General features: G+C 27.0%; 1 protein-coding gene across 1 annotated transcript in view; it reads right to left on the bottom strand.

The window, feature by feature from the left end:
* The window catches only part of LOC111636097, a gene marked incomplete at its 5' end in the record, with an annotated part of 40,831 nt that overhangs the window by 6,604 nt on the left and 18,412 nt on the right, over positions 1-15,815 (bottom strand). The window contains one exon of the mRNA XM_023381277.1: positions 14,271-14,406. Within this exon, the coding sequence (XP_023237045.1) occupies positions 14,271-14,406 (136 nt within the window). The remainder of the gene's footprint in view (positions 1-14,270; positions 14,407-15,815) is intronic.

Here is a 15,815-nt window from a genome sequence, read left to right as displayed (position 1 = left end):
CACATTACAAAGACCTTTATCAAATATTTAATATTTAAATTTTATAATAAATTATCTTATTACATATTTTATCTTTTGTTAGCTGAATCGTATTATGATTTACTTTGAATTCGATTAGAACATAAATATTACAGAAATTTAACTTAAACGTTTTAAATTAATTTAATTTAATAAGCAATAATTATTATAAATATAAAAATTATATTTATTTATTTTATTTAAAATAATGATTATAGTAATTACGATTTTTCATATATTAAAATTGTTTAATTATAGATATGTTTAATGGTTTTTGAATCAATTTCCATAATGTTTATGTCTGGGAATTGGCAAAGTATTCAGAAATAGTCCAAAAATTAGTTAACACTTATAAAGAATCTCTTATTTAATACTTTATTATTTAAAAACTTTACAAAGATTGTTTAAAAGTGAGTTCTTTCTTGTTCAATACGTAAATTTTAACGCTTTAACAAATTAATTTTACTATTCTTAGTCACAAGTGTGCTTGAAATACACTAAACAATATATGGTAACTGACTTTTGGGCCATCCTATATTTGTTTTCCTAATAAACAATTGTTCCTCATAAAATGTTATATTTATATCGGAATAAATGGAAAATAGTATCCATTCCTTCGAATTATAATTTTTTTTAAATTTGTATGTTACTAATTAAAATAAAGTATTTTGTGTAATCAATGGGAAGAATTAATATCAAATTCTTATTTTCAAATTAGTTATAAAGAATCAAAATCAATTTTTACAGATTTTTAAGTCTTTGTAAACTTTCTTAATTTGAACAGAAGGCTAATAACAGCATAATTTACTTCATAGATTAAAAAAAAAGAACAACATAAAATTCAATATCTTCAGATATGGAAATTACTTCTAAAACACGATGACAATTTCCAATTTGAAAATTATGATTAATTTTTAGAGTAAAATATTTTGATTAAAATATTTTTTAAAGAGCAAATAAATCATTTCATAACTCAAAACGTGGTTATTAATGCCATCTGTGCAGCATGCTCACGGATTCTTAAGCATCATTAGGCATTCCTCATTAATGTTAGAGAATCGTAAGGCATTGGAAAATTCAATTGATTGGCCTAATTTGCTAATGTTTCTTGCATTACTTTTATGAGAAACTTTTGTAATAAATAAAAATTAATAAAAATATATTAATAGTTTCATAAATTGAATGATTAATTTGTTTGTTTATTAATTGTTTTTTTTTCTCACAAATTTATTGAATTAATTTTTTTATCACTCGAAAAATTTAAAAATTCTTTCGAGATAAAAATTTTATAATTTTTAAAAATTACCCGAAAAAAAGTTTATACAGTTTTATTTTTTAATAATTTATATTTTAAATTATTACTATAATTATTTTTCTTATAAAAGAGTAAGTGATATTATTAAATCTTCTATTAAATATTAAAAATTTAAATAACAAAAATCGTTATAAATCTTCATATATTATTATTTTTACTTCTTTTAGTAACTTAGTATTAATATATAAAATACTTTTTAATATAGTAGTAGGAACAGTAACTTAAAAAAGTAAAATAAATAAACAAGTCAAGGAAAAAGTGGAAGAAGTCAGCTGAACTTGAAAATAAAATTAGAAAAAAGGAAGTTTCGATAGAAAAAGCGAGGCAAGTGTGAAGATGGATTCGATTGAGTTCTTAATATTTTAAACCATTAAAAAAGTATAAAAGTAAAAGAATTTACAGTCAAACCAATAAACAAAAATAAAAAATAATTTATATAGAAGGAAACTTTTAAATTGGTTAAGAATCTTATTTAAAAAATTCAAACTTTTCTATAGTAATTCAGTTCCTTCGAAATACTTTCTAAAATTTGTACAAGGAGATTAAAGAATCGAAAAGTTAGAAGAGATAATATTAATGCAGATAATAAGAGGCAATATGGAAGAGATTGCGTGCAAACGATCCTCACTAACAGTCTACATTAGTGTTAACTGTAACCATACTCTTAACAGCAAGACTCATTTAGGCTTATTATTGTGAAGCAAAGGCGTACTATAGTCACCGTGTGAAGTATCAGGTGATACAATTGCCTAATTAAGCCTCTGTTGGTGACGGGTGGGACCACTTAGTGATGACGCCAAGAGAGGTCTGAACAGGAGAATGATGAGGCTATCTATCCTTTACCACAGAAGGTTTTGATGTGTGACGCAAAAGATGCTGATTACGAATGTACAAATGGGCTAAATTACCGGATTAGCTTGCATGCATATCCAATTTTCTAGCGGGAGGATACCAAAAAGCATTATGGGTAAATAAGACGCGCAACTGTGTCAATTTCTCATTGATCGAGTACCTGCAAACTCGTCCAGTTTTGTTGTGGTAAAAGGAATAGAAAACTCATATATTTTACGTCCAAATATTCCAAAATATCAGCGACAAGAAAATGATAATGGTAGCACTGACCTATCCATTGGCTGTTTGGAAGTAAGAGTGCCATAAAAACTCCTGAGGGCGTCTCTGTAAGACGTGTCCATTTGTTAAACAGATGTCCTGGGGACCTAATTATAGCGGGGAAGATCAATGCGCGTTTTTCCATTCAGCGACGACAACAAATGTGCATCATGCACCGTAAAATTTCAAATGCGAAAACTCCGTCACGAACGAAACTAGAAAAATATTCAACAAGAACTAACACATTACAAAGACCCATAAAAAGAGAATCTTGTATTGTTATCTTCTGCAACATTAATTAATTTCATGGTTAATTTTTGACATTTCTTCTCTAAGAACTCTTTGATAACTTCGAAACCTCATCAAAGTTAAGTTAATTTTCAAAACTTTTCTGTCAAATATGGGCCCTAAATGTAATTCAATCTCTATTAAAATAGCATTAAGATAGATAAGGGATCAAATTTTATATAATTTATTAATCCAGGATGGTTAGGGGGAGGATCTTAAATTTCGTACTTGCCAACAGAAAACTGGATATTTGTAAAACGTTACCTTCATTGACTTACATCATTTGCCAAGTAAGAAAAAGAAGCTACTTTGTTGATCCGAAAAGAATGCATTAGAAAGGAGAATCCTCAAATCTTTGCCACATCCATATAGTTTTCTTGCGAGGAATTGTAACTTAATACCTAGCTTTAGATATTCGATCATCCCACCAAGCTTCTACTTGTATTACTGAAGAAGTTGGGAACCATCATTTGTAGCAATACGAGACTTTTTTAGTGAAGTAGACATCACCACAGCTGCTACTTTTCCCTGTCCGTCTTTACTTCTTTTTTGGCAATCGCACTAGGTCTCGGACCGCTGACTCTCTAAGCGCAAGGAAAAATTTGACTGATTTTTCTTCCCACTAAAATCAGAAGTTTATTGTCTTTCTCTGTTGTACTTTACTTCCCTTTTTTTTACAGCACGGTTAGATATAAATCTTCTTCTGTCTTCTCTCTGCTTTACCAGCTTGATTATCGATCCCGTGTGATCCCTGATTTGACCTGGTCGAGAGACTCTACTTGCCCCTTCGTAAGCTATAAATACAATTTATTTTCTTCGATACTAATGACGTCATCGGAGAAAATCTCATACAGAATCACATGTATGCCAACATCACGAAATTCCTCTTCGTGTTCTTAAAATTTGGAAGATGAGAACTTGTAAATTGATTATATGTTTTGCTAAAATGTATATCTTATTTTGAGAAGAGAAGTGAAGCGAAGAATTATGCCACTACGAAAACCAATAAGTGAACGTAATTACGAAGCTAAAGAAAATTGCTCTTTGCAGTAATTTAACAAATTCTGAAAGAAATTTGTAATTACTTTTACCAAATGATGTCATTTTTCTATTTTCTGCTAAGGATATTTTTCTTCTTTTTTTAAGTTATATTATACTTTTGTTACATATAATAATTCACTAGATATTCCCAGTATATTGTTGTTGTACATAATACAAGCCAAGTTATNTATAAAATTCAAACTAAAATATAAATTATTTTCTTCATAAATATAAGAGAAATATATGATGTACCCGTGTAAATCTTATTTCACTGTCGCATTATTTACTAAACAACCAAATGAAACATTTAAAAAAATTTATTATCAAATTAATTTAAGACAAATTTTAGTATATTTTTTTTTTCATTTGGAAATGGTTCAAGAGTCAAAGAATCTACTTGTAATATTTTATAGATAAGAAATTTCACATATTTGTTTCTTAAGAGAATTTCGAAGAAAAATACTATAAGAGACAAAAATGATTTTTATTCTGCATTAAAAAGTAAAAAGTGGAATTCCGAGAGCATTCTAGAAATGTCATCTTCACTAAATGCACTTGCATTACCGAAATTGTGAGCCAGGGATAATGCACAGAAGAAAAAGATTTTATTTCGAGAAGAAGATCAAAGGAAAACTGAAGTGAGATTAGGAGATATGAAAGTCTTTAGAAAGGAAAAATTTTTCACTAGAAATGGGTTAAAGATTGTTATGACTCTTTTCACACTTTCTTATTTATTTAGCAAATTATAAAAGATCATTTTACTTTACTTTTAACCAGTTAAAGCGAACGAGCTTACAATGACTGAATGATGTCTGTAGGGAACAATCAATGGGTCGCCGAGATAAGCCCAGTTTTAGGCTTATGTTTAAACGTTAGAACCGTTATTCAAATTTTACCGCAGGAAAAAGTACCAAGTAGAGAGTCGATGAGAGAAGGTAAAGGATTTCATTGAGGAGAGGGTGGAGAAGATAAGAAACCCATTATTGTAGAACTGAGAACAAGAGCCAAAGAGGACCTGGGATCACTCAGGGGTGAAGTCCCGATGGATTTACACTTTCTCCGACCCACTATCATCCGTGACGTCATACACATCATTATTTCTTTTCACTTATCCATGCGGCAAGATATCATTTCTTTGTCTTTCATCCAATAATCCTTTGTTAGAAATGAATGAGTCAAATATAGAATTAAATTGTTCATAATCTTTATTAATTTAGTATTAATTTTATTTCATATTTACTAGCCTTTTAACACGAGGAAAACCTAATAAGTTTAATTTTTTTAATTAAATTTAAAAATATAGTTTTAAGTATTGCATTTTATGAACGTTTTTAAAAATGATTATCCCATAATTTTAAATTTATAAAATTGTTTTTTTTTGTATATTTATTTCAGAAAATATAATTGTACTGTACATAACTGAATAAATAAATAAATTTAATTAAAAATATGATATTGTTTAAGTTTATATCGTTATTTAAATTTTTATATGTAAAATTAAAAAGTGAAAAACTAAGAATAAGTAAAAATTTATATATTTAATCGTTTTATAATGAATTTAATCCAATTTTATTTAATTTAAAATTAAATAAAAGCAATTAGAGAAAAGGTTAAATATTAATAAATATGTCAACTTAAAAAAGTTATGTCAAAATCCTGTAATGAAACTTATATTATAATAATTATCTATAATGGAATACATCAAAATCAATTATATCATATAGTAAGTATAATATACTTAAAAATCTAATCTGCTTATAAATCTGAAAGTTATAATCAATGAAAACCCTATTCAATGCATAAACTTCTATTCTATACCATACTAACCTTATTACTTTCATTCACCTCCGGGCAAAACAACAAAAATCCGGTTAGGAGTATTTTCCCTATTTTTTTTTTTTTTTATATTCGTGCTCCACTTCTGCCAATGGTATTCAAAAATAACAACAATGAACAGCTTCCGGCAATGAACATACTGTTTTGTCGAGTAAAATAATTCAAATAATAATAAAAGATCTTTTATTGACGCGAAAGTGTATTAAATGGAGTGTAAAAAATGTAAAAGTTAGATTGTTAACATCTGGGATCTAGGGCATTCTTTGTTCTTAGAATTTTTACTTGATACACCTGAAAGAATGTTTTGCTTCTACTTGACGCTTTGTCAATATTGTACTATAAAGAGTTATGGATGGCCACCAGCTTTTCAAAATGTCAAATGTTTGTTAATATATTATCTATAAAGATTTGTAGCATATCTATTAATAATTTACATATTGTATAGAAAGGTTGTAAGAACATTTTTTTTTTAAATTGTTTACATTCAAAATATAAAAGGTATTATTTATCTAAATAATATAATACCCTACTCCTAGATAATATCCTATTATATTATTGAACATTGATAAAGATTTAATAAATAAAGTATATTGTTTTTAATTTTTTTAACTGAATATATATATATGTATAATAAAAAAATATATGAAATTTTATAATGTACGATCCGAATCTTACAATGAAATAGACAATGATAAGTCATAAATTTTGAGGTATTTTCTAAACTGGATAGTATTATAATAGATATTTAAATATATATAAAATTATTCAGGGTTTCATTCATTCAGAAAAGCCAGTCATTGGCGCTAGAAAGAGGATGAGGATAGGATGAGTAGCACGCTTCGACAGTCTTTACACCTGGGAAACTCCAGTGTTCTTTAGATAGGAGGTTGAGTAGGATCGGTGCCATCTAGAAAAACCCAAGATGATCCATCACAGGATTCGATCGTGGATACTATTCAACATTAAGCATAGTCCATTCAAACGGCCGCCAAGCTATAACACTAATTCTTTATACTGATATTTATATATTGTAATTAATTTTATANGGAACGGAAACAAACGTATCAATATAAAATAGTTAATTATTATTTTAAATAAAACGTAAACAAAGAAATATTTTAGAATTTTAGAAGAGGAGGGCATTGAAATAAAGATAGACAGGTGGGTTAAGGCAGGTGTCGGATGAAACACAGATATAAAAGTTAATGGAGAAACGGTAGCCAGGTATTGGGACGTTATGTGTCTCTGTGGAGTTCATCTGTAGTAAAAATCAACCAGTCCAATACTTGGAACCGTCGTAAAGTTGATAAGTCATACAGAAAGAAATCCACTTTCAGATCCATGCTGTATGGTCGTTTCTGAAATGTAAAATTGCAGGAAGAATAAGTGGTTATTACAAATCGGAAATCCACACAATCAATATGTCAGATATTCGAAAAAAATATAAAAGAATTTTCTTTTCTTTTCAATTAATATTGATAAATTTCTACAAAATTAGACGTTTCTTTAAAAATCCGATAATATTCACAGTTTTTTTTTAAAGGAAATTTAATGTGGAATTAAGATCAATTATTATTAATATATTGAGTTAAATTACGTACAGTTGCATTATTCTGAGTAATTCTAATTTTCATTTAGATTATGTAAATGCCATTCTATTTTCATGCTATATTTATTACATCAAATTGGGCAAATTCATATAATATCCTTTATGACCGTCTAACCGATAATTACAAATGTTTGGTTATAAATTCAATTTTCAGTACAGAATTGATAATTAGTAGCTCGGTATTATTAATATAACTTAAAATTTTCTAATTGTCATANCAAGTAAAAATAATAAAATCCTCTTAGAATAAAAATTGAATTATTCATTTTTCTTTAAATGTTTAAAGTTTATTTTTTACTTTGTTTATTTTTTAAAAAGAACATATAGTTGTTATATATTTATAAAGTTTATAAAAAGTATATTAGAAATTTTTTTTGTTTTTTTTTGTAGTAATCCATTTTGAAAGGAAAATTTCAAAGAAAATTGCATACAAAACTGCACATAAAAGTTGAAATTGAGATATATTAGAATTAATATGTTGAAAAGAATTTCTTTACATTAAAAAATAACCACAGATAATTACCTATTAATCAAATTTTTATTGGTTGAGATCTTATTACAATTGTAAAAAATGAATCTGAAATGGAAAACTGAATGTCAACTGAAGTATAAAGAACCTATCAAAGGAAATTAGTTTTATTGAAAATTCTCTTTCAATCTATCTTATTGTTACATTTTTTTCCCCCTTATATTTCTTAAATATAGAAATTTTCTTTACCGTATTGCAAGGAGATGACTGATTTCGTTAGTAGGAAAATAAACTGTGTAGTAGTTATCATCAGATGACATAGTGGATCAACCGCCATAATTAACTGAAAGAAAAAGGTTTGTACGAAATGTAGCGAATATACTAACGTTAAAAGAAGCGAAAAGTGAACAGATGATGTCATAATTCATAGGAAAATGTTCTTTCTGGACAGCCAAACATAGCTTGTGATTATGTTGCTACATTTTTCTGTCACTAGCAAACTGGGAGAATGATCTAAGAGTTGTTACCACATTTGGATGTTTCATGTTCTTATCTAAATCCACTGTAGATACGCTGTTACCATTTTCACATAGAACCGAAGAAGTAGGAAAGTGAAAAAAAANAGTTGCATTATTCTGAGTAATTCTAATTTTCATCTAGATTATGTAAATGCCATTCTATTTTCATGCTATATTTATTACATCAAATTGGGCAAATTCATATAATATCCTTTATGACCGTCTAACCGATAATTACAAATGTTTGGTTATAAATTCAATTTTCAGTACAGAATTGATAATTAGTAGCTCGTTAAAGCGAATAGTCATGTAAATTACAAAACATTAAAAATATATATATACATTAAAACGGTCTCAAATATTTTACATAGAAATCTACTGAACACAAAATACAGTATTTAGTTCGAAATTCGTTGTTGCAAGTTAATAAACATTCAATCTAATTAGTGGTCCATCTAATGCAATAGCATCAATTCTATCAAGTGACTCACTATATAGACAGAGAATTCAATTCCCCTTTGTGGCCCACTCAACAGATGCACTAAAGTGTGTGGCCCACAAGACAGGGAAAAGTTTTACACCCCTAAATATCGATTTTTCTTAGTGATATACAATAGTAACGATTTGTCAGCAGTGGCAAACAAATGTCACCTCTTCGGGAATAAATAATGTACCATTATTTTATCGAAAGAAGAGCAGCTAGCTTAATGGAGATGAGATATTACTGACTAAATATATGAGCTCTAGAAGGTTAAAGCTTTCAAAAAAAAGAACCTTTCGTGAGAGCCTTCTACCTCTTTGGAGTGGCTTCGGTAACTATTCATACATCTTTAATGTTATTCGTGCTTCGTGTTTGTTCAAGCGAATTTTGAGTCGAGCACCAATTTTCTTTCTGCTTACAATGTATTTTCTTTTGATAGAACACACTGCTTTTATATTCTTTATTTTTTGTTTGGCGTGAAGTTATATACCATGCGTGATTTTTCGTTAATCATGGTTTATATATTTTTCCATTATTTCTAACAAAAATCGAAAATGTTTTCGTGCAAATTCTATTTGCTGGGATGCAAATTTATGCAGTAGTAGCTTGTAAATTTATATTTAAGCATAAATTATATATTTAATTTATTAAATTTGAGGAGTTGAAAGATGTTAAAAAGAGAGTTTAAATGGAATAGTTTAACATCATCACTACACTGAAATCTGTTTAAATTAATTTTAAATAATTTCATGCAAATTAAATTGTTATTTCAAGGGTTATAACAATTGATATTTCGAAATATTATAAATTAAATAGAATTTGTGACTCGTTTCTACTTTTTTTCATATTGATTTCGAGAATTTTAATCGAGTTTATGGATTTGATTGTGTACAACTGCAAAATGTTCATATCTTTGCATACAATTTAAATAAAAGTCATTGGCAAATAAAATAAAGAAAATTATGTTTGGAATACTTTCACCCTTTGAATAATACGAATATAAAGGCATGTATCAAAGTAGCGTGCAATTTAATGATCATATCTTTCGTGCAACAGTGTAGACATTATTATTTTCTCTTGTATAATTAATAAAAATTATTTATATTTTATTATTCCACTGACCATAATTTAGTCTTGTTTTTCATACCGTGACTTTTAGAAACATTTTAAACAAAAATCGGAATAAAATAAAATTCATATCTAATTCTATTATATTTCAAATATTATTTTTATTTGTGATGAAATATATATATTTTGAAATATTTAGTTAGGATAGTTAATAAAATGATCAATAGAAGACATTAGGAGACATTAAATTGTATAAAATTGCATTGTCATTTTCTTTGGAGAAAATTTGAAAGGAGTTGGATAAAATTACCGATTGTTAAAATATATCCCTCTTTTTTCATTTCTCAAAAAATACGTCGAGGAACCACGTCAGCTATAATTTTCGGAGAATTTTTATACTTTAAAGGAAGGTAGAATATAGTGTAAAATATGCATTCTTCTTTCCTATCCAATTTTCCGACTATCAAATCACGCTTTGTCCCTTGCGATAAGATCCGAGTCCCCTCATGTGAGTGATATTTTTATAAAAAAGGACGAGAGTGACCTAAATTCTTTTCGTCAAGAGGCAGTTGACATTTTCGATCTATATAACACATGCGAACTTTGTGTTTATGTAGCAATGTAGTACTTTTGTCAGGTTATCTAGCCACAAATAAGGTTGTATGTAGCACGCAAGGATTGGCTGTAGAGGGATTTACGTGAGCTCCATCCAATGGGTCGTGTACTCTTCTGAAAAGTCCATATTTTACGGAATAATAACAGTGCACGATGTGAACGTGTACTGAAAACTTTTCTCGAAATATCTAGTAAAATGGATTCTCGCGTGATATACTGAAAAAGACAGAACGAAAAAATGTATATATTGTCTTTGAATGATAAAACTGTACTTTAATACCGTAACAGTACATTAAGCACGAGTACAGAAGAAAATTCTGCAGACAACGTAGAAAAGAAGGAAAGAAGATGAGCTTTAAAATATTCTCTTTCTAATTTTATCTCTGATTTAATATATAAATAATTTTAAGATCTGCGAGAACAGTTTTGTAATTCTATTTAAATACGAGTTTTACCTTAGAAATCGTTAATTGTTGATACTGTATATTTAATGTATATTTAATGTAATCATAAAAAAATTCCGCTTTAACAATTTAATTGCACTTAATCAATTATCACGTTTGACTGAAAATGATTTCATGAACTTTAAGGAGTTGAATTTTAAAATTTTCCAAAGAAAATCGATAATGGTGCATATAAAAATTGGGTGGATCAACTAAACACTGCAAAACATTAACATTAGCTGTACGAAATGAGAACCACCCATAAGATACCTTATCAAAATAAATTATATGATGGAACTTCTAATTAAAGACAACTTATATTAAGAAGAAAAGATAAGGCAGAGATTTTGGGCGGAGTTTCTTATAAAAATTAACATAATAAACTTATAATAAGTCAGTTTTATAATGTTTTACGAGTAATAATGAAAGGTAAAGTGTAACTTCTTAGGTAGAAGGATAGTAAAAGACGGTTTTACGAACTTTATGAGAAGGCCTTTCTATGCCTCCGTTGAGACATAAATGTCGGTATCTTTTATGATTTATGTAACACGAACTTTATTATCACTTTCACGAAATTTTAAGTGAACTAATATTTTAAACAAGCCTAAGCTACCTTAATACTGTTTTAACTCTACTTCTACGAATAAGTTATTCTGTTAAGAATGCAATTTTCAAATTTTCACAGAAATCCAATAAATCTGAAAACGGGAACAACTTACGTGATTTCGTGACAAAACAAATATAAAAAAAAATGAAATTTCAAAATAAAAATCATTGAAATTAGAAAAGGGAATTATTGATCCCATTTATTCTTTTGTTAGCGATAAAAATAGATTTTCTTTTATAAAGAAGTGGAAGTTTTTAAATCATATCAATACTTAATAGAAGATATAAATGAAATTCGCATTTATATGTTAAGATTGATGATATAAACCAATAAATTCAGAAGTAAATGAGTTAAATTTTGTAATATTAAAATGATTATTTTTTAATAAAATTAGTGTTAATTAAGATATTAATTTGATCATGCCATATTATACTGAAAATATACTGATTATTTCATAATGCTATTGTGTATATAAATCTGATTCTGTTTGGAAATTTCATTTTGAATTTATCTCTAGTTTCCACTTCTTTTGTATTTGTCCAGCTTTGCACGATACAAGAGAACTCTCAACAAGTAAAGTACCTTAGATATATCATCTTTTAAATTTAAGAATGACTTCTATATACTTTAAATATTTGTAAATCTCAGTTAAATATAAATTGTTTAATTATTTTTAAAAATACGTTGAGCCTACAAGGAAGATTTAACTAGCTATTATTTATGCTTTATATTAATTATTTCACTACAGTAAAACTTCTTTTATCCATCACTCGATTATCTGTTAGTCTCTGTTTAAGTGTCACGTCACCGAAGTGTGCCAATTGTGTGTGAAATCGCACAGTAATGACAGCACTACGAGTTTATTCCTTTCTTTCACGCCTTACTTCGTCTATAGTTCTTTATCGCTTAAAAGTGATGAACAAAGTGTGAAAGTGAGTGAGGAGCTGTTGATAACATCCTCAAAAAAGCTGAAATTAAAACTTTAAAAATGCATCGGATGGTTCGAGATCAAGAAAAAGGAAAAAAAAAGTGCTACTTTGCGTAAAATTCGTAACATTTCTTCGTGAAGACTAGCAATGCACTGATATTTCAGAAATTAAACTTGAATATATATTTGATTGCTTGGATTGATGGCGTAATGCAACGAAACACTTGGGCGATCTGCCAAAGTACAGTGCGTCCCAGGAGGACTTTTATAGAAAACTGGTCCCTATTTAGGTGTTAGACACGTGAAAAAATCCGGAAAACTCCACGCGGCATTGATGAAGCGCGAACCAGCGACTAACTATCAGTGTTCAGTGGTTTTATACACTGACCACCAGTGTATAAAACCACTGAACACTGAATACATCATTCGAATACATATTGTCCCACTGTGAAAAACACAGTGGGACAATATGTATTCGAATTTGCTTTTTATGATACTTGTTTCATTTTACATTATAGTATGTTGGAAATTTTCAATGGAAGTTTTCTAAAAATTATTTATGTAACATTAATGATACGCATGTTTTATGTATTTCCAGATATACTATATAGAAAATACGTACTATACCGTACATAAGAATGAGCATCTTTGAATTTATATAAAGAATTTTTTGAAAACTTACATTGAGTCATTAAGTTTATTCGTCTAGTTCCTATGTTTATACTTTCTAGTATCAACTTATTCACGTTCTATATGATACTGTTTGTAACAATGGAGAAAAAATTAATTCCTCCTGTAACAGGATTTATATTTTAGTTATAATAAGATTTAACAAAACGAATTTACCTTAAACTTATCACGTGATTATTTATTTTAAAAATTTAAATTTAAGCCAACCGAAAGAAGAATTTACATAAAAATAAAGTATTTATAAATAAATAAATAAGTAAATATATCGCACAATTGAATAATATAAACAGAAAATACAAATTTGATCCTCGAAATGCGTGTTTATTCGCATTAATAAAATCATGTAATAATGTAGATAAACATAATTGTGAGTCCGAATTTTATTAGAATTAAAAAGATAAAGGAGTTTTTTATATAAATATTAAACTTGTTTAATAACTAGAATTACAAAAAAATGATAAAAGTCGATTTAAAAAACTACAAAATGACTTTAAAAAATCGTTGAATTTCCATTAAAGAAAATTACAATCAAAATCATACTTATAAATGGTATACAGATTAAAATGTTCTATTATAGAAAAATTGAAATTTTTCTTTAAAATTATGTCAGAAAAATATCTCTCGAAAGTTTTAAATTTTGAATTTGGATAGAAAAAAAAAATAGATAAAAGATTTCGCTAAAGTATATTAAATTTGATAAAGTTTTTATAATTTAATAAAATATAAGCAAAGATTAAAACTTTTCTTTCTCTTTATAAATGAATATAGAACAGATATGCAAAAATATAATGCAGAATTTTTTTTTTTATTGCAAGTAAAAATTTATTCGAAATTTTAATCTAAAAATTAAAAACACTTTAAATTTACGTTAAGAATAAAAGTATGAAAATTGTTATAAGAAAACAAAATAAAGAATTTTTAATAATTGTTTTTGAATTATTCAATTTTAATAAATTGTACAATGATTAACTTTCCTTCAATTTAAAATAAAAACAAATGATAGGGTAATGTTGGAATCCTATAATGTTAGATTTTATTATAAATGAGATATCCATTTTTTTCCCCTTAAACTTAAAAGCAGAAAAGGAGAAAGAAGTCGCTGTCTATCGATATATTATTGGAGTTTTTTCACTGCAATTTTACGAAAAAAAAAGTCATTACCGCTAATTATTGACAGCAAGATGTCTGCTAAAGTAATGTTCAAGCTAAGTAAATCCATTTCCAATTAACTCACCGTACACCCTGAGGTCTCTGTCTGCTTTTACTGTACGAAAAGAAGGAGCTTCTGTCGAAACTTCACAACCATACGATCCCTCCGTGTTGAGGTCCGTCTTATACAAGTATACATGAGTCTCGTTGGACTGAGACAGCTAAGAATTAAAAAAAAAATTTATATTAAAAACATTGATTATAAACTAAATTAATTATATAACTTAGTTATTATTTAAAAGTAGCTTCTATGAGTTATTTAATGAAGATAATGGAAACGTATATTTTAAAGGTTAATTTGCTAAACTGTAATAAAAGAAGTAATTTATTTTTAAAACTTTTAATGTAATTATTTTATATATTTTCAAAAGGAAAATAAGACTCATACATTTACTTATATTAAATTCATTAAAGGATACAACTTATAAACATAAACCTTCAGGCTTATTTAGTTGTAAGTTATTTAGTTTTTCTTTCACTAGGGATATGCTCTTAATTCATATTTAAAAGCGTCAGAAAATTTAATTCTTAACCACTTGATTTAGCTTCATTACCATAATAAATTTTACCATTCGCTTTTTATTTTTGAAATTTTTGTCTAATTTTAAATTATACAGTCATTAATTACTCATTAAGAAAAGTTCTTTCAAAAAGCCACATGTTTTAGAAGTATTAATAATACGATGAAGTTAGTAATGTTTATTTTTCCCCCCTTAAATAGTAGTTAACTTAATTAAAATTAGTAATAATTCGATAAATATTTATTAATTATATTATTTATAAGATTAAAAAAAAATCGAACGGAAAGTTAGAAGTGGGTGCAAGTCATCAGAATTTATGGGAAATATAGAAATATGATCACTACAATTCTTCTAAAAGTTTTATTTTTTGAGTTAGGAATTTGAAAATAAAGCAGAATAATTCCCTAAGAAACTTTAAGAAGATATAAAAAAATAAAAGAAAGACAGAAAATAGAATAGGAATTATATGATAAATGCATGAATGAATTTCTTAAGAGAAGAATGGATCATTCTAAACATGCCAAAGTGAATTTTTTACAACTTTACTTTTCTCAGATCGGATTTAATAAACCAGGAAATAAAATATATATATATATATATATATATATATATATACCTACAAGTGCACACACAGGACACACACGATATAAGTTTATATATAACAAGATTTCAACTACAAAATTTTATTAAGCAAAATATTACACCTGCACTTTACCACTAAGTCCTTAACACAGAAAATTTACTTTAAGCTTAAAATATAACTTTAATAGAATAAATCAAATTATTATGCATATTATAAATTATAACGTGTCACGCTATAATCGAGAATATATTCTCTTTAATTTTAAATTTATATGCACTAAAAATTTCTAATTAGAACAACTTCGTGCTATATATATTTATTAAAATAATTAAAGTTGTATTATAAAATTAATTATATTTAAAGAAAATCGATATTAAGTTCTTGATAAAATTGTAAATAATAGTAAAAAAAATGATGCTTTAATTAGAGTTTAGGACGTAAATATTAAAAAAGTATATATATATAT

The sequence above is a fragment of the Centruroides sculpturatus genome, unplaced genomic scaffold (genome assembly GCF_000671375.1).
Source record: "Centruroides sculpturatus isolate CEXI.00-Female unplaced genomic scaffold, Cexi_2.0 scaffold1103, whole genome shotgun sequence".
NCBI classification, from domain to species: Eukaryota; Metazoa; Arthropoda; class Arachnida; order Scorpiones; family Buthidae; genus Centruroides; species Centruroides sculpturatus.
Note: the sequence above shows the minus strand (reverse complement) of the source record. Positions and strands in the feature narration are given on the sequence as shown.